This window comes from Martes martes (genome assembly GCF_963455335.1).
Source record: "Martes martes genome assembly, chromosome: 4".
Taxonomy (NCBI): domain Eukaryota; kingdom Metazoa; phylum Chordata; class Mammalia; order Carnivora; family Mustelidae; genus Martes; species Martes martes.
In genome coordinates this window covers 180,333,657-180,358,909 of record NC_137891.1, presented here as the reverse complement: position 1 = coordinate 180,358,909, position 25,253 = coordinate 180,333,657, and the positions used below count along the sequence as shown (strand labels likewise).

The 25,253-nt window shown below is 43.6% G+C and overlaps 1 protein-coding gene across 4 annotated transcripts in view; it reads left to right on the top strand.

Annotated features, from left to right (window-relative positions):
• Window positions 1–23,395, top strand: part of LOC308342550 (protein DDI1 homolog 2) — a 40,228-nt gene extending 16,833 nt beyond the window's left edge. The window contains exons 5-10 of one of the 4 annotated variants that reach the window (XM_080803082.1): window positions 377–504; window positions 3,641–3,769; window positions 11,141–11,244; window positions 13,116–13,305; window positions 16,215–16,277; window positions 18,834–21,011. In XM_080803082.1, the coding sequence (XP_080659208.1) occupies window positions 377–504; window positions 3,641–3,769; window positions 11,141–11,244; window positions 13,116–13,305; window positions 16,215–16,231 (568 nt within the window). In that variant the 3' untranslated portion in view covers window positions 16,232–16,277; window positions 18,834–21,011. Of the gene's footprint in view, window positions 1–376; window positions 505–3,640; window positions 3,770–11,140; window positions 11,245–11,271; window positions 11,400–13,115; window positions 13,935–16,214; window positions 16,278–18,833 lie in introns of those variants that run through there. The other 3 variants (XM_080803081.1, XM_080803083.1, XM_080803080.1) reach the window with 3 other exon arrangements.
• Window positions 23,396–25,253: the final 1,858 nt, after the last annotated feature.

Below are 25,253 nucleotides of genomic sequence, written 5' to 3'. Positions count from 1 at the left end.
CCAGCTGGCGGGGGGCGGGGGTCTCGATGGCGCCGCCCCGCAGACAGAGCACCAGGCGCAGGCTGGACTGTGCGGCTGCTGTCGTCAGAGCGTCCGTCCGTCAGTGCTTTGCCCGCAAAATCAGACACTGCTCTCAGGCCGGATGCTCCCCTTGACTTGGATTTTGGCTTTGATGCTCTCACTGGTGTCACTGGGCTCAACCTCGAGGGTCATGGTCTTGCCCGCCAGGGTCTTCTCGAAGATTGGTGTCTCTGCGGCTGCCGCTCAGCCGCTCGTTGAAGAGAAAGCCAAGTCTGTTTTGAATGTTGTGACTTTGAAACAGATTCCCCTTCCTGGAAATAACGATCTTACTGTGCTTGGTTTTGGTTTGTTACAGGCAACAGAACATTGAGGAAAACATGACGATAGCTATGGAAGAGGCTCCTGAAAGTTTTGGCCAAGTAGTGATGCTTTATATTAACTGCAAAGTGAACGGACACCCTGTGAAAGCCTTCGTTGACTCAGGTGACGTCTTGGTCTTTGTCTCTCCACCTGTCCGACATTCTGACCTGACACAGGGAGAAGGGGGGCCTGGTGCCTGTGAAAGCGGGCAGTAGCCTGGACTGCTAACGAGCCTGGGGGTCGCTTCACTTGCCAACCTTTTGTTTGTAACAGGTTTATTTCTTAATCGTTTCTTCACTGGTTTTGTATCTTGCAGTATGTCCTTTATCTTCCTACCCCCCGATGGGGCATCCTGAATTTTTAGGATACCTCTGTGAGAAATTTGCGAGTACATGGGTTTAGAAGGAGGAGCCGTGAGAGGCAGCTGTGTGGGGTGTAGGTCAGACAAGTACCTCAGCATGGTCTGTGTGGCAGCCCTTTGCTGGGAGCTGCGAGAAGTTGAAGCATGTATGAATCAGGGCTCTTGCCCTGAAAGAACTTGACCGCCAGGTCAGCAGACAGGGAGTTCCCCACCTGAGACTGTGAATAGTACCTGTACCAGCTGGCACCTTTTCTCGCAGTAGTAACTGCTTTTCAGTCAGACCACGCAGAGCACCGCGTGGGTGTGGCTCAGTGGTCTTGTGTGTCTTAATCCTGGGTACCTCGCTCAGCCTGTGAGATGGTGGGATGAGCTCCTGAGCTCAGGCTAGGTGTTTGTGTCTTGAGATACATACATTCCTGAGAGAAGCACATTTTCTGATTAGTCAGTTCAAAAAATGTCCGTTGAATGCCGTATGCGGGGCACTTGCGTGGAGTGTTTGGGAGGAAAACTCACCAACTGGAGCTTCATGGGACTCGTATGAGTGAGAGACACAAATGCGTACGTAAGAGACCCTAAGAGTAACACTCAACGTTTACTGAGCCCTTACTGTGTGCCAGGCAACACACTCGGTGCTTAAAATAGGTCATCTTAATTTCACTTAACCCTCAGGTTATCCCAGGGAGCTGTGTTCAACTATTAACCCTATTTTGTAGATGAGGAAACTTGGGCGATGTTGCTCTTCAGGTAGACAGAGCCCATGAGTCGTGGACTTCGGATTCAGCCTCAGATCTGTTTGATACCACAGCTCAGTGACCGCAAAAATCAGATGCATGTTGGCTAGCCGTCGAGGCCACAGTCTCCCTCCGACTGGGCTGCTCAGGCGTGGCTTCCCCACAGAGCGGGCGTCTGAATTGCCCTGTCTCCACGGGCAGAGGAAAAGGCAGGAGAGTGTTGAAAGGGGCACTTCTTGTCTTGGGCTCACTTACTTTACAACAATAAGTAGCTTTTGTGCAGTAGAAAGGGGAGAGAGGAAGAAAAGAGAGATCGCCTTCTCCGGTTTTCTTTTCCTTCCTTTTTGCTAGATCTTCTTGACTCTAACCTTCCTCGAATGCCAAGAGCTTTTAGTGCCCATAAAGTGTCAGGTGCCTTGTGAGTCAAGTGAACGGGAGGTGTTGGGATTGAATGAGAGGGGGGAGCCCTGGGCGAGGCCAGTCAGCTGCAGAGGAGTCGCGGTTTGACCTGAGCCTTGAGCGTGAGTGGGATTCAGAGAAAATGAAGGCGGGAGGCACTCTTTCTGCAGGAGGGTCAGTGGGAGTGAGAGGCAGAGGGAACAACTTGCTCCTGTCGAAGCGAGGGGTTTAGAACAAGTAAAAGGCTGATAGCTGCATCTGTTCGGGCAGCTATAAAAGAATACCATCGACTGGGCGGGGGGTGGGGGGGTGCTTGTAAACAACAGATTTCCTTCTCCTCTGGAGGCTGGGGAGTTCCGGACGAAGGTGCAGGCCGGTGCAGTCTCTGCTGAGGACCCACTTCAAGGTCGCAGACGTTCATCTTCTCGCTGTGTCCTCACGTGGCAGAAAGAGTGAGGGCACTCTCTGGGGTCTCTTGCACAAGGACAGTCATCCCATTCCTGAGAGTTTCACCTCCATGACCTGATCCCCTCCCACACGCCCCACCTGCTAATGCAGTCACATTAGGAACGTGATGGTTTCAACGTAGGAGTTTTGGGGGGACACAGACATCGGTCTGTAGCAACCAGAAGCACTTCGGCCAGGATGAGGTGGATTGTGTCGCTGTGGCGAGGGGGTGTGAGGCTGATCTTACAAAGAGGAGGAGCCATGGAGGATTTTTTAAGGCTGAAAACAATGACAGATCTGGAAAATTCTGTATCCCTCAGGGTCAGAGTCAGAACTCTTTCCCTTGTTTTAAATTATACCTCTGCACAGTGGTTTGGAAACCAGAGAAATTGTCCACTAGTGAGGGGAATAGGGTGTGAGCTGCGCTGGTTGCTATAGTTAGAAGAAGGAAGGTCAGAAATAGAAATTGCATAAAACTTACTCACAGGGTTGGAGCAGAGTTTGAGAGTGGGGAGAAGGCTGAAAGACAAGGAGTCACATGTGAACAGAGCCGAGTTTTATGTTACAAGAAAGTAATTTCATTGGTAAGAGAAATCCGAGGTGAGCACTACTTGGGGGAGAAAGGGCTTTATATCTGTTGGCTTTGAGAAGGAAATGTCCAGCACACGGTGATAGACTAGAGTCCGTGGGAGACTAGGACTACATGTAGGGGAAACAGAGACTGTCTGTCTCCTGCCCTGGCCCCTCTGGCCGCACGGGTGAACACACGCAGGAAAGGACCCTGACTGCCCTCTTGCCCTGGGGCATGCTTATTGGTGCAGAGATGGGGAGTTCAGCTCTTACGTGTTCGAGAGACTGCCGGTTTCACCTGGTAAATGACACTGTCCCAGAGTTTGAAGTAAAAATAATCTGATAAGATGTTTAAAGATACTTGGTGAAGACAGACCTGAGCGTGAAGTGGTGCTTACCTTAGTGTTCCCTATCTGTAGACGCGGTTGGACTTTCTGGAAGTTCCCTCCAGGTGGTTTTGCTTTTTGTCTGTAAAGTTTTAAAATGTCATCCAATTATTACATTTCAACAAAGTATTCTTTCGCTCCCTGCCAGGTTTCTACACTGTTTCAGATTCCAGCGTGGAACTGAAAGTTGAATTCAACTGTGGTGGGAACAGCTAAGGGCTAGCTTAAACTGGGTGTGAGTAATTGTACTCAGACAAAAGCCTGGGGGTGGACCTGCTCTCTGCCCTGTTCTCGGGCTGCATTTTTTAATCTTAACACAAGTGTGGACTTTGTTTTTATTCTCTGATGTTTCCCTCCACCTCCAGGTGCCCAGATGACTATTATGAGCCAAGCTTGTGCAGAAAGGTGTAACATAATGAGGCTGGTGGACCGTCGGTGGGCAGGGATTGCCAAAGGAGTGGGCACCCAGAAGATTATTGGAAGGGTACATCTAGGTGAGCAAAGGCACTGCGGGAGTCTTTTCAGAGTAGCAGATTCTTAAAAACTTATCCTACATAGGTATATCTGATCCGGCAAGCCTAACCCCCAGAAATGTTAAATCCTCTGTTCTGTCTGTATTACACATGTACATGTTCTAGCTGGTTATAAAAGGATCAGTCCCTGTGTACTTCCGTGTTCCTGCTCCTTAGAATCCCTTTCAACTATTTTAGCTCATTTCTTTTGGTGCCTGCCTCCGTATTTCAAAATGTGTGTGTTGTGCTATTACTGATATGTAAATACTGTAGAGAGCTGAGTTGTGTAATTGAAAGTGATTGCTTTTCTGTTCGTGTCTAGTATTGTTTTCTTGTAATAATTCTTTTGTTTCGGTCATTTGGGATTTGGTCATTTGGGATTCTATGTGTTACTCAATCCCCAAACACTTACCTGGTTGTGTAAATCTTCCTTATGCATTTCATCCTGTCGACGGTTCTTCTGGAAACTGGACGGTGTCCAGAGCTGGGACACAACTGCTGTCGCAGAAGCTCCCTTCCTGGGTCTCCAAGGCCACTTTCCCCTTGCTGGTAGATCGGATCCCGTGCGTCCCTTCTCTCGCTCTTTGTACTCTTGCTCCTCAGCCTGTTAGGGTACAGCTTCCAGTAGCTTCCTGAGAGAAAGTAAGGGGGGAAACTGAGTCCTTAAATATCAGAACTTGTCTTTTTTTCCTTATATTCTACCAGTCTGGCTAAGTTGGAAATCATCTTTGTTTGCCACAGTTTTTGTCAGTGTTGCTGTAGAGAAGCTGGCTGCTGTCCCAACTCTTGATCCTTTATGTGAAAGATTTCTTTTCCATTTCTGAAGCTTGCTGACTCTTCGCTGACCTCGGTGTTCTGAAATTTCGCAGGGCTGTACTCAGGTGTAGATCTGTCTGCCGCTGCACTGCGTCCTTTTCACTCCCTGCACCCTCCCACCTCCCGGATGTCTGTTGCTCGGGTGGAATAACCCATCTATCCCGGACTTGTCTTCTCGTTTTCTTTCTTTCCTCTTTCTCTCTTCATGTGTCCTGGGGGTGTTAATTGTTTGCCAGATTTCCTCAACCTTGCCTTCCAACCTTTCTATTACGTTTTGCATTTATTTGACTTCTGTGTTAGATGCTTTTCTCAGACGTCTGGTGATCCTTGGCATCTGCTCGTATTGAAGACTGGGACACCAGAAGACTGTTTGGAAGATGATTTGGGTGGGCAGTCATGGCGGTTGTGGGTGATCTGGAAGTTGAAAGGGAGAAGAGGGCTAGAAGCTCAGTAAACTTACACTTCATCCCCTTGGGTTTCAGTTACTTGCTTGCTGTATCTCTGTCTCCCTCCGTGCCTACCTCTGTATTGCCCTCTTGAGAAAATAAACCCCGGTCTGCTGTGGGGGTGAAGGGAGGAAGTCACCTGACTGAGCAGAGAGAACCCAAAGATCTAACTGTGCCTCCCATAGAGACTTTGACCAGTCTTCCTGCTCTGGACCCACCTCTACCCGTTTGCACAGGTCCTTATTCATCGCCTCTGGGGAGTTCTGAGATACAAACTGGCTTGCTTCCCTGTTTTCCTTACTGTCCTCTGCTTTCTGTTCCAAAATTATGTTTCAGTTGTCATGTCCATGATTTTTGTTCTTAGTGATTTGTACCTTAAAAAAACAATTTTATTGTAAATTTTTAAGGAGTAAATGGAGGTAAATACATGTGTTCAGTTCTTCATCTCTAACCAAAATTGTTCTTTTTTTTAATACTTTAAATCCTTTTGAGTGAGACTCAACCACTAGGTACCATTTGGATTTAATCTCCTTCTGGCCTATTTTCCATGCATTTTGTTCTTGCAAAAAAGTGGTCATATATGGGGCACCTGGTGGCTCAGTGGGTTAAAGCCTCTGCCTTCAGCTCAGGTCATGATCTCAGGGTCCTGGGATCCAGCCCCACATCGGGCTCTCTGCTCAGTGAGGAGCCTGCTTCCCCCTCTCTCTCTCTGCCTGCTGCTTTGCCTACTTGAAATCTCTCTCTCTGTGTCAAATAAATAAAAAAATCTTAAAAAAAAAAAAAAAAGTGGTCGTATAGGGGCACCTGGGTGGCTCAGCGGTTTAAGCCTCTGCTTTCGGCTCATGTCATGATCTCGGTTCTTGGGATCAAGCCCTGCTTCGGGCTCTCTGTTCAACGGGGAGCCTGCTTCTCCTTGCCCTCCTCTCTGCCTGCCTCTCTGCCTACTTGTGATCTCTGTCTCTCTGTCAAATGGATAAATAAAAATCTTTAAAAAAAAAAAAATTTCAGCTTATAATCACAGTTGTGCTGAGAAAAGAGTTCATTTAAAAAAAAAGTGGTCATATAACATAGAATCTTATACCATTTTATGAAAAAATAACATTTTCTTACTATTACTGTGTATTTCATAAACGTCATTCAGATGCATAGCATTCTCTTGTGTGGGTTTAATGGTCAACTTTTAGGATAAAATTTTCCCCCAATATTTTATTATTGTAATAGGGCAGTGGATTTTTGTGTAGTTTTATGCACATTTTAATTTTTTCTTAGTCAAGATTCCCATAAGTGAAGCTACTGAATCAAAGGTTATGAATCCTTAAAGGCCCAGATGTATTTCTTTTTTAGATTTTATTCATTCATCTGACAGAGAGATCACAAGTAGGCAGAGAGGCAGGCAGAGAGAGGGGGAAGCAGGCTCCCCGCCGAGCGGAGAGCCCAATGCGGGGCTCCATCCCAGAATCCTGGGATCACGACCCAAGCCGAAGGCAGAGGCTTCAACCCACTGAGCCACCCAGGTGCCCCCTTGATGTATTTCTAACTCGAACCAGAGTGGCTTTCCCGGTGCTGAATCAGTGTTCATCTTGAGGTCCTTATACAATCAAGGATTCTTAGTTTTTACTCCCTTACTGTACAGATTAAAAAAGGATGTTTTTTTTTTTTTCATTGTAAGTTTCTTTTCTTTTATTGCAAGTGGTAGTTTCTGCCCATTTCTCTCTTTCTTTTGTAATATATTTGTCTATTAGAGTTTCTGTGTTTTCTTTTGTTGATTTGTATAGACTAAGAATAGTTTAAACACCTTCCTCGCATATACTTCCCTATACACGGTGGACCTGTACTGTCACACAATGGTGGCTTCCAAGTCTGAATTCTCAGAATTTCTGTGGTATTAAGTAGGAAGATGATAGGAGGAAGTAAAGTAAGTACCAGTCCCTCGTGTCCTCCTTCCTTGTGGATGGGCAAGCTATGACATTTGCAGCTGTGGCTATGATAGGAAGAAAACCTAGGATTATAAAGGAAATCTAAGTAAAGGGGAGCTATGTCACAGATAAGAGGACTCGAAATGTCAAAAGTGGTAATTCTCCCACATTCGTCAAGAGCAGAGTCATTGTAATACCATTAAGATCTCAGCAGGTTTTTGGTTTTTTGTTTTTTTGTGAGACAAGATGTGCTAACTTAAAATTTTACATGGGCTGTTTATTGTAGGAATAGGCGAGATACTCTGGAGTAATTTCCCCTTCTAGATGTCAAGACCAAAGTTCTAGAACAGAAACAGACCCATGTTTACATGAACCTTGATAAATGAGAGAGGCAATCTTACAGAGCCGAGGGAAGTTTTCAGGAAAGGTGCTAAGACAGCTGGGTATCCATGTGGAAAAAATGAATTGGAACTTGGACCCTGTCTCTCACACACACACGTCAGTTCAGGGTTGATGAAAGACCTTGATGTGAAAGGCAAAGTGCGAGCTTTTAGAAGAAAATATAAGAGAATATCTTGCATGGGGAAGGGGTTCCTTAAAGGTTAAGGAAATTACTTGACAGATTTGGCCATATTAAGATTAAGAACTTTTATCAAAAGGCATAAAGAAAGTGAACAAACACAAAGTAGGAAAGAATTTTTATAGCACATAGGACTAATAAACGATTTAGATTCAGAATATGTACATTCTGTGTATGTTGTCTGTCTGCCATCTCAGTGAAGAAGACAGTATAGGGGTGCCTGGGTGGCTCAGTTAAGTGTCCAGCTCTTGATCTCAACTCAGGTCTTATCTCAGGGTCGTGAGTTCAAGCCCTGCTTTGGGCTTCACACTAGGCATGGAGCCTGCTTTAAAAAAAAAAAAAAAAAGTTTATAAAAAAAAAATTACAGAAAGGACTGAACAGGCATTACTTTTTTTTTTTTTTTCTTAATTAGAAAGTGAGCAGGAGCAGAGGGAGAAGGAGACTCCGCACCAAGTGGGAGCCTATTGTGGGACTCCACGAGAGGACCCTGGGATCATGACCTGGGCCGAAATCAGATGCTTAACTGACTGAGCCACCCATATGCCCCTAGGCACTATTGAACAGGAAACCCAAATGGTTAAATATATGAAAATTTGTTCATTATTAATCAGGGAAATAGAAAATTACTTGCCAGATTAGCAAGATTTTAAATCTGATAATACCAAGTGTTGATGAGAATGTGGGGCAATGGAAGTTTTATACACTGTTAAAAACATTTTAGAAAATAATTCAGCATCACCCAGCAAAGTTGAGCCTAATGTCTCCTAGAATTCTCTGATTCCATTTTCTTTGATGTGTATATGTACTATCAGAGAAACTGAATACACACCAGGAGACAAGTACCAGAATATTCAGGGGACATTGCTTATGACAGCATAAACCTGAAAGCAACCCAGAAAGTCCCAGAGCAATAGAATCGATAAATCAGTTGTGGTCTGTTAGACATTACAGTACTCTAAGGGGTGATTTGTAGAGAAAGAAACAGAGTCACATGTACAGGGATAGATCTCAAAATACTTTCTGAGTAAAGAAGCAAGTAGTAGTTCGAAAACACAAAGTTAAACAGTAATGCTGCTTAGAAATCATACAGAACGGGACGCCTGGGTGGCTCAGTTGGTTAAGCAGCTGCCTTCGGCTCAGGTCATGATCCCAGCATCCTGGGATCGAGTCCCGTATCGGGCTCCTTGCTCGGCAGGGAGCCTGCTTCTCCCTCTGCCTCCGTCTGCCAGTGCTCGCTCGCTCGCGCGTGCGCGCGCTCTCTCTCTCTCTCTCTCTGACAAATAAATAAATAAAATCTTTAAAAAAAAAAAAAAGAAATCATACAGAACTGGTAAGGATTATTTATTTATCATTTAATTTTTTATTTTTTATTAACATATAAAGTATTATTAGCCCCAGGGGTACAGGTCTGTGAATCATCAGGCTTACACACTTCACAGCACTCACCATAGCACACACCCTCCCCAATGTCCATAACCCAGCCACCCTATCCCTAACCGCCGCCCATCAACCCCCAGTTTGTTTTGTGATATTAAGAGTCTCTTATGGTTTGTCTCCCTCCCGATCCATCGTGTTTCATTTTTTTCCTTCCCTACCCTCCAAACCCCCCACGTTGCCTCTCAGATTACTCATATCAGAGAGATCAGATGATAATTGTCTTTTTGATTGACTTATTTTGCTCAGCATAATACCCTCTAGTTCCATCCATGTCATTGCAAATGGCAAGATTTCATTTCTTTTGATGGCTGCATAGTATTCCATTGTATAGATATACCACATCTTCTTTATCCATTCATCTGTTGATGGACATCTAGGTTCTCTCCGTAGTTTGGCTATTGTGGACCTTGCTGCTATAAACATTCGGGTGCACGTGCCCCTTCGGATCACTACATTTGTATCTTTAGGGTAAATACCCAGTAGTGCAGTTGCTGGGTCGTAGGGTAGCTCTATTTTCAACTTTTTGAGGAACCTCCATGCTGTTTTCCAGAGAGGCTGCACCAGCTTGCATTCCCACCAACAATGTAAGAGGGTTCCCCTTTCTCCACATCCTCGCCAGCATGTCATTTCTTGACTTGTGAATTTTAGCCGTTCTGACTGGTGTGAGGTGGTATCTCATTGTGGTTTTGATTTGTATTTCCCTGATGCCGAGTGATGTGGAGCACTTTTTCATGTGTCTGTTGGCCATCTGGATGTCTTCTTTGCAGAAGTGTCTGTTCATGTCCTCTGCCCATTTCTTGATTGGATTATTTGTTCTTTGGGTGTTGAGTTTGCTAAGCTCTTTATAGATTTTGGATACTAGCCCTTTATCTGATATGTCGTTTGCAAATATCTTCTTGGTAAGGATTATTTAAAAAGCTGGGAATGAGGAAAACAAAAACCAGGATAGCAGGGAAGGTTGGAGAAGTCACCTTGTTGTGATCAGTGGAAGATATGGGGGACTTCTGCTCTTTGTGTTTCCTAACCTAGGAAATAAATGCATCGATCTTTGTTCTATTATGCTTTATACTGTACACATTTCGTATACTCTTCTGTTTGTAAGATATACTTAAGAACAAGGGCACGTGGGTGGCTCAGTCAGTTGAGAGTTTGCCTTTGGCTCAGGTCGTGATCCCAGGGTGCTAGGTTCGAGTCCCGAGTTGGCTCCCTGCTCAGCGGGGTGCCTGCTTCTCTCTCTGCCCCTCCCCCAGCATGTGTACTGGCACACTCTCTCTCTCAAAAAATAAATAAACCTTCTTTTTTAAAAAAAGATATACTTAAAAAACTTTTTAAAAAGATATACTTAATAACAAAGTAATTATATATATATATGTATGTATTTGTATATAAAGTAAGAGGACTAATAAAGGAAAGAGGCAAAAGCAAGAGACTCCAGGCAAAGACAGGCATTGGTTTGTCTCAACTTTTGCAAGTACAGACTTGATTATAACAGGCAGTAATAAACATTTTACTTTTTGGAGGTTAACTTGTGTACAGATTTTATTTCCCTTTTAATTCTTTTTTTTTTAATTAATTTATTTATTTGACAGACAGAGATCACAAGCAGGCAGAGAGAGGGAGGGGGAAGCAGACTCCTCGCTGAGCAGGGATTCCCGACTCGGGGCTTGATCCCAGGACCCTGAGATCATGACCTGAGCTGGAGGCAGAGGCTTAACCCACTGAGCCACCCAGGCGCGCCTCATTTCCCTTTTAGAAAGCCTTTTGTAAGTGTGTAGGAAGCAAGCTGTTAATATTGGAAGAACTGATTCCTGTCGCCATCCTTAATGCCAGCTCTCCTTACCAGCTGAACGTGTATTCTGATGGTGTCCTGTATCAAGCCGGATATTCTGGGTGGTGTGGTTCCACTCTATCCACTTTACAAGCTGGTGCCTTCATTGGCTTTCAAACTGATGGTTGCGCTTACTGGATTTTCATACTTAACTCACCTGTTTCATGCTTTGCCTTGGCTGTGACTGATTACAGGAAGCAAGGCCCAGAATGGTAGATACATTTCCAAAGCTTGTGTGAGGCTTTTGAAGCAAAAATCAGTGACAGTAAATAAGTAAGTAAGTAAGATTAAAATAAAAATCCATAATCTCTTTTCTTAATGTTTTTTAGCTCAGGTTCAGATTGAAGGTGATTTCCTGGCGTGTTCGTTCTCTATACTCGAGGAGCAGCCCATGGACATGCTTCTGGGACTGGACATGCTAAAGCGGCATCAGGTAATCAAGGGCTTTGCTTTTGTCTAGGGGTCGGCATTTCGTGTGTTACACGGTTATCAGCGCATTGTCTCCCTCGGTTGTGTATCCTGGAAAACTGAAAAGCCGTGTCTTCTCCAACCTGGAAAGGTCCTGAGTGGAGGATGTCAACATGCATGGTTTGAAATGTATCAGTAGAAATAGAATATCTTCTTGTGAAATCTCTCTGAATCTTTTTTTTTCCCTCTGAATCTTTTTAATCTTGCCATCTGTTTGAGATTATTTGGGCAACTTTATTCTCTTGTGTTATTTTTAGTTTCTGATAGGAACTCAGGTAATTTTTGATGGGTTCGTAGGGATCTGGACAACACATGATGGTAATTTTTTTTGTGAGGTGGGGGAGGGGCCAAAGGAAAAGAGGAGAGAATCTTAAAACGACCCCACGCCCAGCACAGAGCCTGATGCAGGGCTTGATCTCACAGCCCTGAGATCATGACCTGAGCCGAAGTCAAGAGTGAGACACTTAACTCACTGAGCCACAGAGGCTACCATGATGGTGTGTTTCTGCTGCAAGTATACATTTAGTCCCTACTCACTAAGCAGAAGAGCTGTGGGATTGAGGAAGGTGTACGTGAGATGTTGGGAATGGAAATGCTTATTTAGTACATGGAGAATGATTTGTAAATATATTAGCTTGCAGTGATACTTGTATTTCCACTCTGAAGCCTAATAATTTGTTTAAAGATAACCTCTTCTGATTGAAGATACAGTTAGTGTCTACTGGGTAATAAGATTTTTCACAGCAAGATTTCGTATCTAGTCAATATTTTTATGTCAGTAATACTCTTTAAAAAGATTTTTATTACTAGGGCGCCTGGGTGGCTCAGTGGGTTAAAGCCTCTGCCTTCGGCTCAGGTCATGTTCCCAGGGTCCTGGGATCGAGCCCCACATCAGGCTCTCTGCTCAGCGGGGAGCGTGCCTCCCTTCCTCTCTCTCTGCCTGCTTGTGATCTCTCTCTCTGTCAAATAAATAAATAAAATCATTTTTAAAAAATTTAAAAATAAAAAAAATTTTAAAAAAAGATTTTTATTACTATTAATAAAACCCAGTTTTTTAACTTGTCACTGTTCTTCTCTGCTTGTTAGTCATGGTGTAGACCAGTATTCTCCAACTTGATAGATATAAAACATGTATGTGTGTACTGTCCTATGTCAAATACACAGATAAACAGACCAAAAAAAAGGGTAGCATAAGTATGAAATAAAGAACACTTGGGGCACCTGGGTGGCTCAGTGGGTTAAAGCCTCTGCCTTTGGCTCAGGTCATGATCTCAGGGTCCTGGGATCAAGCCCCGCATTGGGCTCTCTGCTCAGCAGGAGGCCTGCTTCCTCCTCTCTCTACCTGCCTCTCCATTTACTTGTGATCTCTGTCTGTCAAATAAATAAATAAATAATCTTAAAAAAAGAAAAAAATACTTTTGTAGAGATGGCTTTGCCCATATACTGCTTTTGAGACCATTGGTATAGAGTTTAAATATAAGTTGTACTTTATGCAATAAGCAAAATGTAAATAGTAATGTAAATGTGAATGTATAAATAGTATGTCTCAGTTTTATAAGAAAATCACTTACATGTTTCTAAAAAGTGGGACTGCTGATTATGCCTGACATGTTTCCAAATTTTTACAATGAACATGTATTATATTTAAGTTCAGAAATGAATAGAGCTTGGGTTAGATGAATAAGTAAACTATGTCCTATGAAGATGATTCTGCTGTAAACTTTTAAATGCTTAAAATATTTAAAGATGAACTAAAACTTAAATATTTAAATTCATGATAATTTTCTGCATGGCGTTTTATCCACTGTCATCAGTCTTTGGTTTCTTCCTTCTAAGTGTTCCATTGACCTCAAGAAAAATGTGCTCGTGATCGGCACCACAGGCTCTCAGACCACCTTCCTCCCTGAAGGAGAATTACCGGAGTGTGCCCGGTTGGCATACGGGGCTGGGCGAGAGGACGTGCGGCCAGAGGAGATCGCAGACCAGGAACTAGCGGAAGCTCTTCAAAAGTCGGTAGAGGACGCAGGTATCTGCAGCCGCCAAGCTCTTGAATGACTTTTCTAGTTACTGGTCCGTGAGCAGGGGAGGGTGGAGCTTCAGAGGGATGGGGGCCTTTTCAGTTTCTAATCTGTGTCATCATCCTGTCATGGATGTGTTCCTTGTCCTCTCACCACCTCCTCCTATCTCTGAAGCCAGTAAAGGAAACCTCCGTGTTTAGACAGACCCATTGCTGTGTCACTAGGTAGGTACATCAGGGAGTTACTTGCTTAGGCACGTTTTGGTAGGCTTCCTAAAAAATCTTGTTTCTTTTTTTTTTTAAGATTTTATTTATTTATGTGATAGAGACATAGCAAAAGAGGAAACACAAGCAGGGGGGAGTGGGAGAGGGAGAAGCAGGCTTCCTACTGCAAGGAGCCCGATGCGGGGCTCGATCTCAGGACCCTGGGATCATGCCCTGAGCCGAAGGCAGACGCATAACGACTGAGCCACCCAGGCGCCCCTTGTTTGTTTTTTCCTGACAAAAGTTACTTACAGAGGTGCCTGGCTGGCTCAGTTGGTTGAACGTCCAACTCTTGATCTCAATGCAGGTCTTGATCTCAGGGTTGTGAGTTCAAGCCCCGCATTGGGCTTCATGCTGGGTATGGAGTCTACTTTAAAAAAGAAAAAAAATACAGTAAGCAGACATTTCCTTTTGAGTTTTACAGTTTCCCTGAAAATTTATTTTCCTTTTCTTAGGCCCATTTCCTTTGAAGTGTAGCATTGTCGTGGTGACTGAGCAGTCCTGACCTCTTTTTTTTTTTTTTTTTTTTTTTTTTTAAAGATTTTATTTATTTATTTGTCAGAGAGAGAGAGGAAGAGAGAGTGAGTGAGCATAGGCAGCGGCAGAGGGAGAAGCAGGCTCCCCGCCAAGCAAGGAGCCCGATGTGGGACTCGATCCCAGGACGCTGGGATCATGACCTGAGCCAAAGGCAGCTGCTTAACCAACTGAGCCACCCAGGCATCCCCTGACCTCTTTAATATCTACTGGTGCTGCCACCATAGAGGAACCGACGACAAGATGCATAATTGAGCACTAATCAAACTACAGTGTTTATGCTATTAATGAGATTGCATAGTGCATCCTTGGGCCAAATTAGAACAGGGGGTCAGCTGTTGGCATGGGGATACCGAATCATTTTTTCATAAGTCTCAATTGTCATGGCTTGTTTAAATCTAAAGACCAAGCCAAGTTTTCTGGGCTAAATGGAAGAGCACATTTTTGCTGAAATCTACCTCCATGGCATAATTCTTCCCCATCTGTTATAAAACAGTTGACTCTGGGATACATTTTCTAGAAGCTGAAGAGAATTAACTTTCAAGGTGGGGTTATTTTAAAGTCTTGAGCTGTAATCATTCATCAGTGACTAATACCATGTGCTGTGTTTTCTGGTATAGTAAAATGTATCAGAGCTACAAGTCGGGGGAATAGCTGTCCTCTAACGACAAAAAAGATAGGATCTTTACAAAATAAGCAACCACATTTTGCCAGTGTTTTCACTTAGAGAACACCCCGAGGTCTAGACCTGAGCCTCTTTAAAATGGGTGTGGACAGGAGACAGTTTTCCAAGCTGGCCTTGTTCTTAATACACTCCGCTACACCTTTTGGCACCTTTGAGTTTTATATGTAAAGTACAGCTTTGGTTGTGACTTAACTTTTGCAGGAAGGGGAGAATTCTGAACGAGACAGAGACTAAATTAATAATTTTAGTCTTCCCTGCAAGGCAAGCTTGACTGAGTCTGACATACCCACTTAGAAGGTTTTACCTGTTTCAGTAACTTGTCAGCTTAGTCATAATACTGGGTATTCATTAAAGGAAGGTGTATTACCATCTTGTGAAATGTCTGTTTTTTCCCCCACAGTTTGGTGTTTTTATTTGAGAAGCACTAGCTGATGATAGCAATGCTTTCTAACCTACTAACAGTTACCCTCTTTGGGTAATTACCTTCTTTAAATAAAAAGTTTAGGAAATTAAAATAGAAACCACGGGTATTTTCAGGCATAGTGAAGGGAATGTACCAATTGAAAAGACTGAAAGGAGGAGTGCCTGGCTGGCTCAGTCAGTAGACTGTGAGACTCCTGATCTCGGGGTCATGAATTTGAGCCCCATGTTGGGCTTAGAGATTACTTTAAGGACATTAAAAGCAAAATAAAAAAATAAAAACATTTTTAAAAGGATTTAAAAAATGGGTTTTGTGCCCATGTGCTGTTTTTGTTACTGACGATATGTGGCTCGTGCTAATTTTTGTAATGTTTAAATAGTGAAATAATTCTACATCAGGTCCTGTTTGTTTGGAACACCGATTTCCCAGTATCCTCAAAATCAAAACTCTGGACATAGTAGGTGAAAGTATTTTTGTTAAAAACTGTTTCTTTTGTGGATACTTATACCAGAGTGTCTTTATTTTTCTATCAATGGGACAATAAATCCGGATAGGAGCTATATCTAATACATCTTCTAAAAACTGGAGGTAAGATAACCCAGGATAATCCATTTTTGAGTTGTTTTTCTTCTAAAAATAAATCTCATCTGAGGAGGAAATTTGGAAAGTGACAATTACAAAAGTTCGCTCACCTTTTAAGATTTCCACACGGTGTGATTCCATCTATGAGTCTGCTGTTCTCCACCCATCCCACATGTCTGCCCGTGAATTCCATGTGTGTGGGTGTGTGAAGTTCATTTCTTTCCAAGTTCTATTGAAAAATCTGTTGAAGTTGACACATTGCTTTCTGTATTGTGAGAGAATTAAACCAGCCAGACTACGGAAACATTCCCCAAGCTTGACTCTACCAGTTCCTGATTGTAAAGGTGGCAGAGGAATGGAGACAAAACCCTGCATGCTGTGTGGTTTGCATTGTTAACCCAAGTTTGCTTGTCTGTTTCCTAATTCAAACAGAGCGTCAGAAGCCATGATGCATGTAGTGTGTGTGTACTGCAGCTGGAGTGGGCCCCAGACCAGGTATTTATAGACACCACATTAAGCCTTCCATCCAGTTATCGTCTGTGGTCTGAAAGTCTCTGTATCTGCCGCAGTTTTGGAATTTAGCTTCTGCCATCCATTTCACCTTGTTTAATCTGGTTACAACTAGCCTGTATATGCATCTGTGTGTTGGCACACATACATATCTGAGCACAATTTCCTATGCAAAGTCTTCTCAGCCATTGGAGCAGCCCAGGGAGGGGAGGGAGATCCCAGGAAAAACAGGGCCCATCTGGCCATGGTGAATATATCAGATCAAGAATGTCAGCACCACAGCGCATTGTCGTTGGGGATGACTACACCATCGGGTTTCGTGAGTCTGTTTCTTCTGAAAACCTGAAAAGTTCTTTTTTCCTAGCAGTGCACACAGCCACCTAGAGGTAGAGACAGGTAGAAATTGCCAGTCCACTGTGGAAGAAATGGAAGCCTAGACCAGCTGACTTGTCTAGCGACACAGGTTCACTGATGTGGGCAGGAATGAGGCTTTATTCTCCCAGAAAGAAGAGCTAACATCTGGCTCTTCTGTCTCTTCCTAGCCTGACAGATTCTCTCCCGGAGGCACTGTGCCCCCCGTTTCCCTGGAGAGTAAATCTGGGAGACGGCAGCCTGGGCGTCCCGGCTGATTTCTCAGGAGGAAGAAAGACAGTCTTTCTTGAAACTCCCAACCTGGGACTTCATAGGGGTTTGCAGGCTGGTTGTAATTAGATACCTAGCACTCAGTTTCTTCTTTTTTTTTCCTTCTTCCTTACAAAGGTGGGGTAAAGTAGGCACGGTTTAATTCGTCTTAATATCCATTGTCCTCATCGCCTTCTACCCTGTAGTACTGACCCAGTGCTCCCCTACAGTTAGGACTTAGGCCAGTGAGACCGACCATCTCAGCTACAGGAGGACTGTGTGCTGCTTTCCTAGTGAGTACCAGACACCTGGAGGCCATGTTCTCCTGACCTCACACAGTTGTCCTCACTGGCATGCCAGTGCCCGGAGGCCGGTATCATATCCCCCGTGCCACTCACATGGACACTGGACAGTAACGCATCTTCTTTGTCAGCATTAACTCACAATTGAACCTCCTTCAGTCAGCCTTAGAGATTGAGAAATAAAACTAATTGCTGTGTTTCTAGGCACTAATGGATATAATTTGCACTGAAGTAAATACTGTTTTCCCATTTACCTTTAAGCTAGAAGATTGTTTTGCAAGAAGTCAGTAACTTCTGAGGTAGTGAGTGCTTTATCTTCTCGTGCTGTGAACCATTGTTGCATTAGAATGATTTAGAGCTGTTTGAATCCTAACTGGATTGCTTCATGACCTCCTAAGATCAGGCCCCCCGACCTTGGATGTTAATTAGCATGAAGCATTTGAGTCACATCTGCCCTGATAGATTGTATTGTGGAAGTAATTTTTGTTACCAGCCTTTGGCATTTAATTAAAAATCTTACAGTAATTGCGTGGAGGTCGATGATTAACTGGATCGGTGGCGAAGGTGGTTGGAGTTCATGATTAATGGTGTCATGAGGTGGTTGAGCCTGCCTTCCTGGGAGCACTCGGTCCGTTGCATTCTGTCTAAATTGTCCTTGCCGGCTGAAAATGGTGAAAAACTTTCCCAACTATCTCCCTCCACTGCCAGGCCCACCCCCTACCGTGCCCTTAAGCTACTTAAATGTTCTCACTTAGTTGTACTTTGCTAACCTGATAAAGTAACTGATAATCCTTTCTAAAGTTGCCCTGTTTGGTAAGGTAATGATTGGACTTAATATGTCTGACCTTTAGTTTTATTTTTGTTCTTTGCCTCCACACTGACGTAGTTGTATCCTGATTTTCAGGAAGTTTGGATAGAAATGAATTAAATAGAATGTTTCTCTTTCTTTTGGAGATTCCCAAGCACATTCTCCTTTCTCTTTATAATTCCTGCTCTGTTCCAGATACACCTGGACTTAGACTCGTCATTTAGAACCTTCCTGTTCACATTGGGAACACCGGAAGTGCATTGACATGAGAATCGTTCCAGTGTAGAGATTCTCAAAATTCGTAATATGCTTAAGAATCACCTGAGCAGCTTATTGAAAATGCAGATTCATGAGAATGCAGTAAACCTTGGGTTTACTCCCGAGGATGGGTGCCCCAGAATGTGCACGCTTAGCAGACAGCCCAGGTGATTCCAGGGCAAGTGATAGAACACGATTGGAAAAACTCTAGGAGTTCTAGAGTTCTGAACTCTCCGAGAGTAAAGATGTATCATTATCCCTCAGTCTTGCACTAACCCAGCTACTATGTGAACGTTTACTAATGGTACTTAAAGAAAAATACTGAATTCAAGGGCACATGTTTTATTAAGAACGTACCTACCTCTTACTCTGATGCTGTGATGTTCAGTTGTCTGCCGCCGTGAGAATGGTTTTTGTATAAGTCTGTGAATACAAGGCAGACCCAGCTTTAAGGACCTGATTTTGTTCTGTCCTGTTTAGATTTGTATCATCCGATAGTTTAGTGGCCCTCGTAAGCGGCTGATTAATCTCCTTTCCTTTCTGTCCATATAGAGAAAAGCGGTAAAGAAACTACCTCACTGGGAATGTCATCATTACCAACTTCAGATGGATGTAACCATCCAGCGCATCCTTTAGGACAGAGTCCTGAGATTGGGAATCCTAGGAATCTTGCTCACTCTGTCTCTGCTTCAGTCTGCCCTCTCGAGCCCAGTGACCCCCACAGCATCGAACCTAAAGCTGTGAAGGCTTTGAAGGCTTCAGCTGAATTCCAGATAACCTCTGAAAAGAAAGAACATCTTCCTCTCCAGGATCTTTCTGATAGTGCTTCTGCAGCAGACCAGAGTCCAGCCATGCCTTTGCAGAATTCCTCCGAAGAAGCCATTGTTGCCGATAACATGGAGAAATCTGCTGAAAGAAGCCCCCGGGGCCCGAGATCTCATCTCCACGCAAGACAGCAAGGTAGTGTACCTGTCACAACTGCGAGGGTGCAAGAACCACCGGGGCTTCGAGGTGGGAGGGGTCGGCATCCAGAAAATCAGAACCTGCCTCAGGTGAGTGGCCTCCGGCGGCACGAAGAACCAGGGAATGAACAGCACGGGGTCGGACAACAGAATGCTCTAAACGACCAAGAACATCTCTGTAACACAGAGGACTTTGAGCTTTTTGGAGAAAGGCAACAGAATCAACAAAGAAGTGTTGATTTGGAAACGGCAGTGAAAGGAGACGGGCTACAACGGAATGTGGACCTTCCGGGTACAGAAGAAAATACTCTACTTTCAGGGTGCTTTGGCTGCTCGAATTCAGAAACACTTATGGAAGTAGATACGGTTGAAGAATCCCTCGTTGCTCTGTGTAATCCCGCAGGTGGTCAGCAGGCCAGTGTCAGAGACATCGGGGCATCTGCTCTCACCTTAGATAATCCCCTGATGGAAGTGGAACCATCAAAATGTAACCCTTCGTCTGAAATTTTGAGTAATTCCATTTGCACTCAGGATTTACAGCCCCCAGACAGTAACATTGAAATGTCTGGAACAGGTAAAGAAGATGGGGATTGCTCCCCCTCTGTAAGTCTTTGCGGCAGTTGTCAGCCGTCTGTGGAGTCAGCGGAGGAATCCTGCTCATCTCTAACAGTAGCCTTGAAGGAACTCCACGAGCTTCTGGTCATTAGTAATAAACCAGCTTCAGAAAATACATCTGGGGAAGTTATCTGTCAGTCCGAAATGGTAACCGAGGGCCAAACAGTTATTAAGGACCTTTCTGAAAGATGGACGCAAAGTGAGCATCTTACAGTTACCCAGACTGAAGACCGTTCACAGGTCACCTTTCATCAGACCATATCTGTATCGGTGAGGGCAGAGAAGTTACCAGATGCTTCAGATGGTGCTGGAGTAAATGCCGTCGAAAGTAGTACCGTTGGGGATCCGGGCGATGGCCTAGTAACGGATAAGGAAAGTGACCCCGAGTCTAGGGAATCCAGAAGGGAGAGCAGCTCTGCCACTCTGGCCTCCACTAACACGTCTGATCAGTCACATTGCACCTTAGGTGTGGACATTCCCCCCAAACTTGTAGCAGGTGAGGAGGATGCAGTCAGTCACACTTGCGAGCAAACGAAGTATGAAACCAGTTTCATACTGGTTGAAGATTTGGGTCAGGGCACACAGAAGCCAGTGCCAGACAGGCCAGAGACCAGAGAAGATGTCTGTCCTGAAGCTGCAGAGCCACGTCTTGAATTTGAACCGCCTCCCGGCCGGCCGCCAGCAAGTCCCTCCATTCTTTCACCATTAATTTTTCCCGCCGCAGACATTGACCGCATTCTCCGTGCCGGCTTCACTTTGCAGGAAGCTCTTGGGGCTTTGCATCGAGTTGGTGGAAATGCAGACCTTGCACTTCTTGTTTTGCTAGCAAAGAACATTGTAGTTCCTACATAACCATGGAACGGGGGGCTAGACCGTACTCCATTCCCTTCAGAAAAGCTATACACACGCGTACACACTCACCACATATACAGTATATGTAGAAACCTGCAAGCAGAATGTTGAGCCAGATTTTTTTTAAAGATTTTTTTCGGCCAAAGTAACTTATCTCTTGTCTGATGAATTTGTCTATTCTCTTTGTTAAAATTTGGGCCTTTTTAAATGTATTGGCAGTATGTGCATACAAAAGCTTTTTATTATCATTAAGATGATGTATTCTGGAATAAAATTGATGGTTTTGTGTATAGCATACCATTTTAGAATGAGAGTGAATGCTTTAAAAAGCAGAAGCCATGAGAAATCCCACCACCCGTGCAGCTAAAAGCAGATCAACTTCCCATTTTGGCTGTGTCTGTGCTGTAGGCAAGGTATGGCTTGTCTCAGTTGTCCATTTGCAAACTGGATCACATGGTTTGGTGTTTGGAATTACACTTAGTACCCTGTGTATTGATGATTCATCAGTTACGACAGGAAATTGAAGGATAATTGAATAATATTTCCTAGAGTGGTATGTTTTTATTTGTGTGATTAGGATTTGACCTTTTAATGGAATGACGTGGGAGGGTTTAGAACTTGGGCTGCTTTGTGCATCATAGGCTGCTGCATGGATTGCCAAGTGTTTGGGGTGGGACACTGCGGGGGGTGGGAAGTCCGCATCAGAGTGAAACATGGTGCTACCCAGACAGGAAAGGGAAGAGTCTGTAATTCCATTTGCAAATGTCTTGGTGATGCTTCAAGAATCACGAGTGAAAAACGGCCGAGAAACACTGGAATTGACTAGAGGGAGGGTTTGTTAAGCATCTTCCTGATCACCCCTCAACCCTTGGTGATGGTGATGAACTTCAAGTTCTGCTAGTGGGTTGATCGCCAGCAGCTGATTTCCTTTCGAAGCTCATCTACGAGGAACTTCTTCTAAAGCTCAGGTTGAGCTGTGATCTGAGTGGAATATCGCCAAGCGGGATAACCCTGTCACTGGTTCACCTTGGTGCTTGGAATGGTCAGTCTCCGTGTTAATGTCCTTCATGGCACCGGAAATAGCAGCTGCAGTTTCTGACTGAAGTGGCCTTGGTAGAGATTTCCATCCCTTTCTTTCCTCAGGAGTTTCTTTTTTAAAGCAAGACGCATCATATTTGTGTTTACCATGTCAAGGTAGAGTGGGGCGTAGTATATAGATGTATTTATTGTGGCCTTTTTTTATATGAGGACTAGCCCTCGGAAACCATTGTCCTGTGGGCCCCACTGTGCAATAATCCTACTGGATAGATTTTAGGTAGTTTTTCCTGGAAAGTAAACTCTCTTATGTACCTAGCAGGAATCTGAAATCTTGGTTTTACTGAAAAGAATTTTGAGAACGACTCCCGATTCCAAGTTGTAGTTCGTAATGTGTTCAAAACAGGTGGTTTTGAAAGGGTGATTCGTGAACTCAGTGTTAAATGATTTTGTCTAAAGTCTTACTCTCTTTGGAAGTTTATTCTTTCCCTCAAAATTCGAGTCATTGAGCACAATCAGAATGGAGGCTCATATCTCAGGAGTTTTTGAAATTTTAATTTGGGGGGGCGGCGCTTAGAGACGTTTCTCTTCTACCCTATTCCATTTTCTTTTCCTTTGCTGCGATGTTTGTGTGTGTGTGTGATGAGACTTTAGTGATGTGATGGAAAGTCACACAGATTCATCATGACCCTCTGAGTTGAGATGGTTGACAGAAGGAGTTGTGGTTTTACTGTTTTCCAGAGGGCGCTTAGAACAGGGAGTCAGCCAGGTGGTCTTTGACGTGTGCTTTTAGACAATTACATGTTGCAGACCCTTTTGCCTGCCCCACACCAAAGACATAAGATGCACTAGGAAACTGCATATAGGATTTCTGTCAACCGACTCTTAGAGCTGTGATTGTAATTAAGTAGTTGGTGCTATGATTGAAGCAAAATCCAGTAGCAATGCAACAGCCCCTGTATTTGCTTTATGGGTGGTAATTGGGAATTTACTCTAAGCTTATAAATCTTTAAGTAGGATTGGTGAGAGGTAGGGGAAGTTATCAGTGACAACAGACTCCTCCTCAAAGGCCTCTGCGTGAAGCTGGGCCTCCTAGTCTTCTGTCTGGGCAGTGGCGCACTGCTCAGAGGTAAGGCCACTCCGTTTTTACAGTGCAGAGATTTGGGTGGAATATAGAATATCAGCCCAGAAAAGGTTTTATTATAATAGCTTTTTACATATGTATATTTATTTTTAGGAGAAAATTGAATAGGCCTATAGTTGTACACGTATTCTTGTTAGGAGTCCTTTGAATGAATGAGCTGAACCCACTTGCCAAATATCCTTGTCCTTTGTCATCATCTATTTTTCAATGTATAATTGCTTTCGATTTTTCAAAACCGTATTTCCTGCTCCATCATTTGTATGAAAGTGAAGTCGTTGACATTGTTAGGATTTTGAATCATTTTTAAATTTTGCAGTTCTTAAAACACAAAGGGAATTAAGGAACATGACACTAGTGAACCTTCATGGTCAGTTTTACTGAAAGTGCAGAAATTCAGGGCGCCTGGCTGGCTCAGTCGGAAGAATGTGCGACTCTGGATCTCACGGTTGTGAGTTAGAGCCTCACGTTGGGTGTAGAGATGACTTAAAAAAAAAAAAAGTTAGACTTATTTTAAAAAGTGAATAAATTCAAGATTAACTTCTCTTAAAATAAGATAAAATCATCACAAGCTCCTCTGGTTGCCACCAAAACTGATACTGGTCAGCCCTAGACAGTAATGGGCCACTTTACTGGACAGCTGCTTTGCCACGACCAGTCATGGACACTTCTGTGGTCTGTGCTCACCTTCAACGGTGGTCTCTGTTTATTCACCAAAGAGAGAAGAAGATTGTCCTGTATGACTTTCTGCAGTTTACCCTAAGTCGATTCGGGTGTGTAGCAGTGTGCTTGGTGACCAGACAGCTAATGGCTAGCCTGTAGGTTTTGCCCACTGGAGCTGATAAAAATGATTTCCAGACTTGTACCTGTGTAGGCCTCCTGACATCAGCCAGTTGCCTTCATCCTACATGTAGGGCCTTAGCCATTAACATATAAAGATAACCAGTTGCTTGGCAAAGAACTGGGTAGATGGTGGGTGGGTGGGTGTTAAAATTGTTTTGCCTTGGAGCCTCTGAAACCTCCCAGAGCTCCTTGTCTCCATATGTACTAAAGGAAGACACAACCCATGTGTTTTTTCCCCCAAAGCATTTCTCCAGCGAGAGAAGGTTGCGTAAAAATGGAAAGATACATGAGACTCTGTGTCACCGATTTCATGATAACTAGTTAAAATGGAACCTGCCTGTTCTTCCTTAGCACAGCTTTCTATCTCTAGTAAAAGCCATAAAAACTTCGTTGGTTTAACTATCAGCTCATGTGTATATAGACATGTGTGACTGACAAATATTCTACAGTTAATTTTACATAGACTGGAAAGCAGACAATTTTTGTATCTACAGATATATTCTCTACTTACGGTGGCTTTTATCCCACCATGTATATAAAAACAGCCTTGCAAATAACTGGCCAGGAAAGTTACAGTGCATTCTGATTTCCTTTTCCTACCTGTTTGCCACCTGTAATGAGAGCAAGCAGGATAATTGAACTGCAGTGTATTTCAAACTTGTTATCACTGGTAACATATCCTAAGAAAAGCTGATTAGATTATGCATTCTTCCATTCTCTAGCACAAATACCAAAAAGCCAAATTTCTCCTTTGAATTTGGTGACTTAGTATAGTCTGCGGCTGAACTAGAAAGAAACAAGTTATTAGGAGTTTCCCTTCCCAGAAGATGGAATGTTAACCTTTTGTGTTAGGAGTTCCATAAAATAAAAATAGCTTTTTTCCCCGAAAGAATTAAAAACTCCAGTTCCTCTTAACAGCAAAGTGAATTGGAAGTGTGTCCTTGAGAACTAGAAATGTAAAATCATGGCTTCAGTTCTATACATTAGAGGCCTCTCAGTATTAGGTGTTCCTAGGAGTTCAGTGAATAAATAACTTAGGGGTAAGCCTTTGATGTACTTGATTTTCTCTTGTGCCTTAGTTTCTCCAAATAGCAGAAGCATCACATTTTGGTGGGAAGTAAAAGTGAAAGTATTGGGGGGAACGTTTGCAAATGGCCTTCTTAGAGGTAGAGGCCATGCATGGAGGGGTCCTAAGATTCACCCTCATTGTTAATTCAGAATTACCCTGCACCAAATCTTTACAGACTTCCCTATATAGAAGAATGATAATAGGGCTTTTTTGCATTGGGAGTACCAAAAAGTGGTTTCTAGATGTTTATCATGTCTTTGTTGCACTGTCTGTATTGGGGTGGTTAAGACAGAGTTCGAGAAAATCTAGCTGGTACTCTTGAAGGCTATACAGTATCAGTCTTTGAATACGACTTCATTGATTCATGGGGTGCCTGGCTGGCTCATTCATTAGAACATGCAACTCTTGATCTTGGAATTGTGAGTTCGAGCCCCATGTTGGGGGTAGAGTTTACG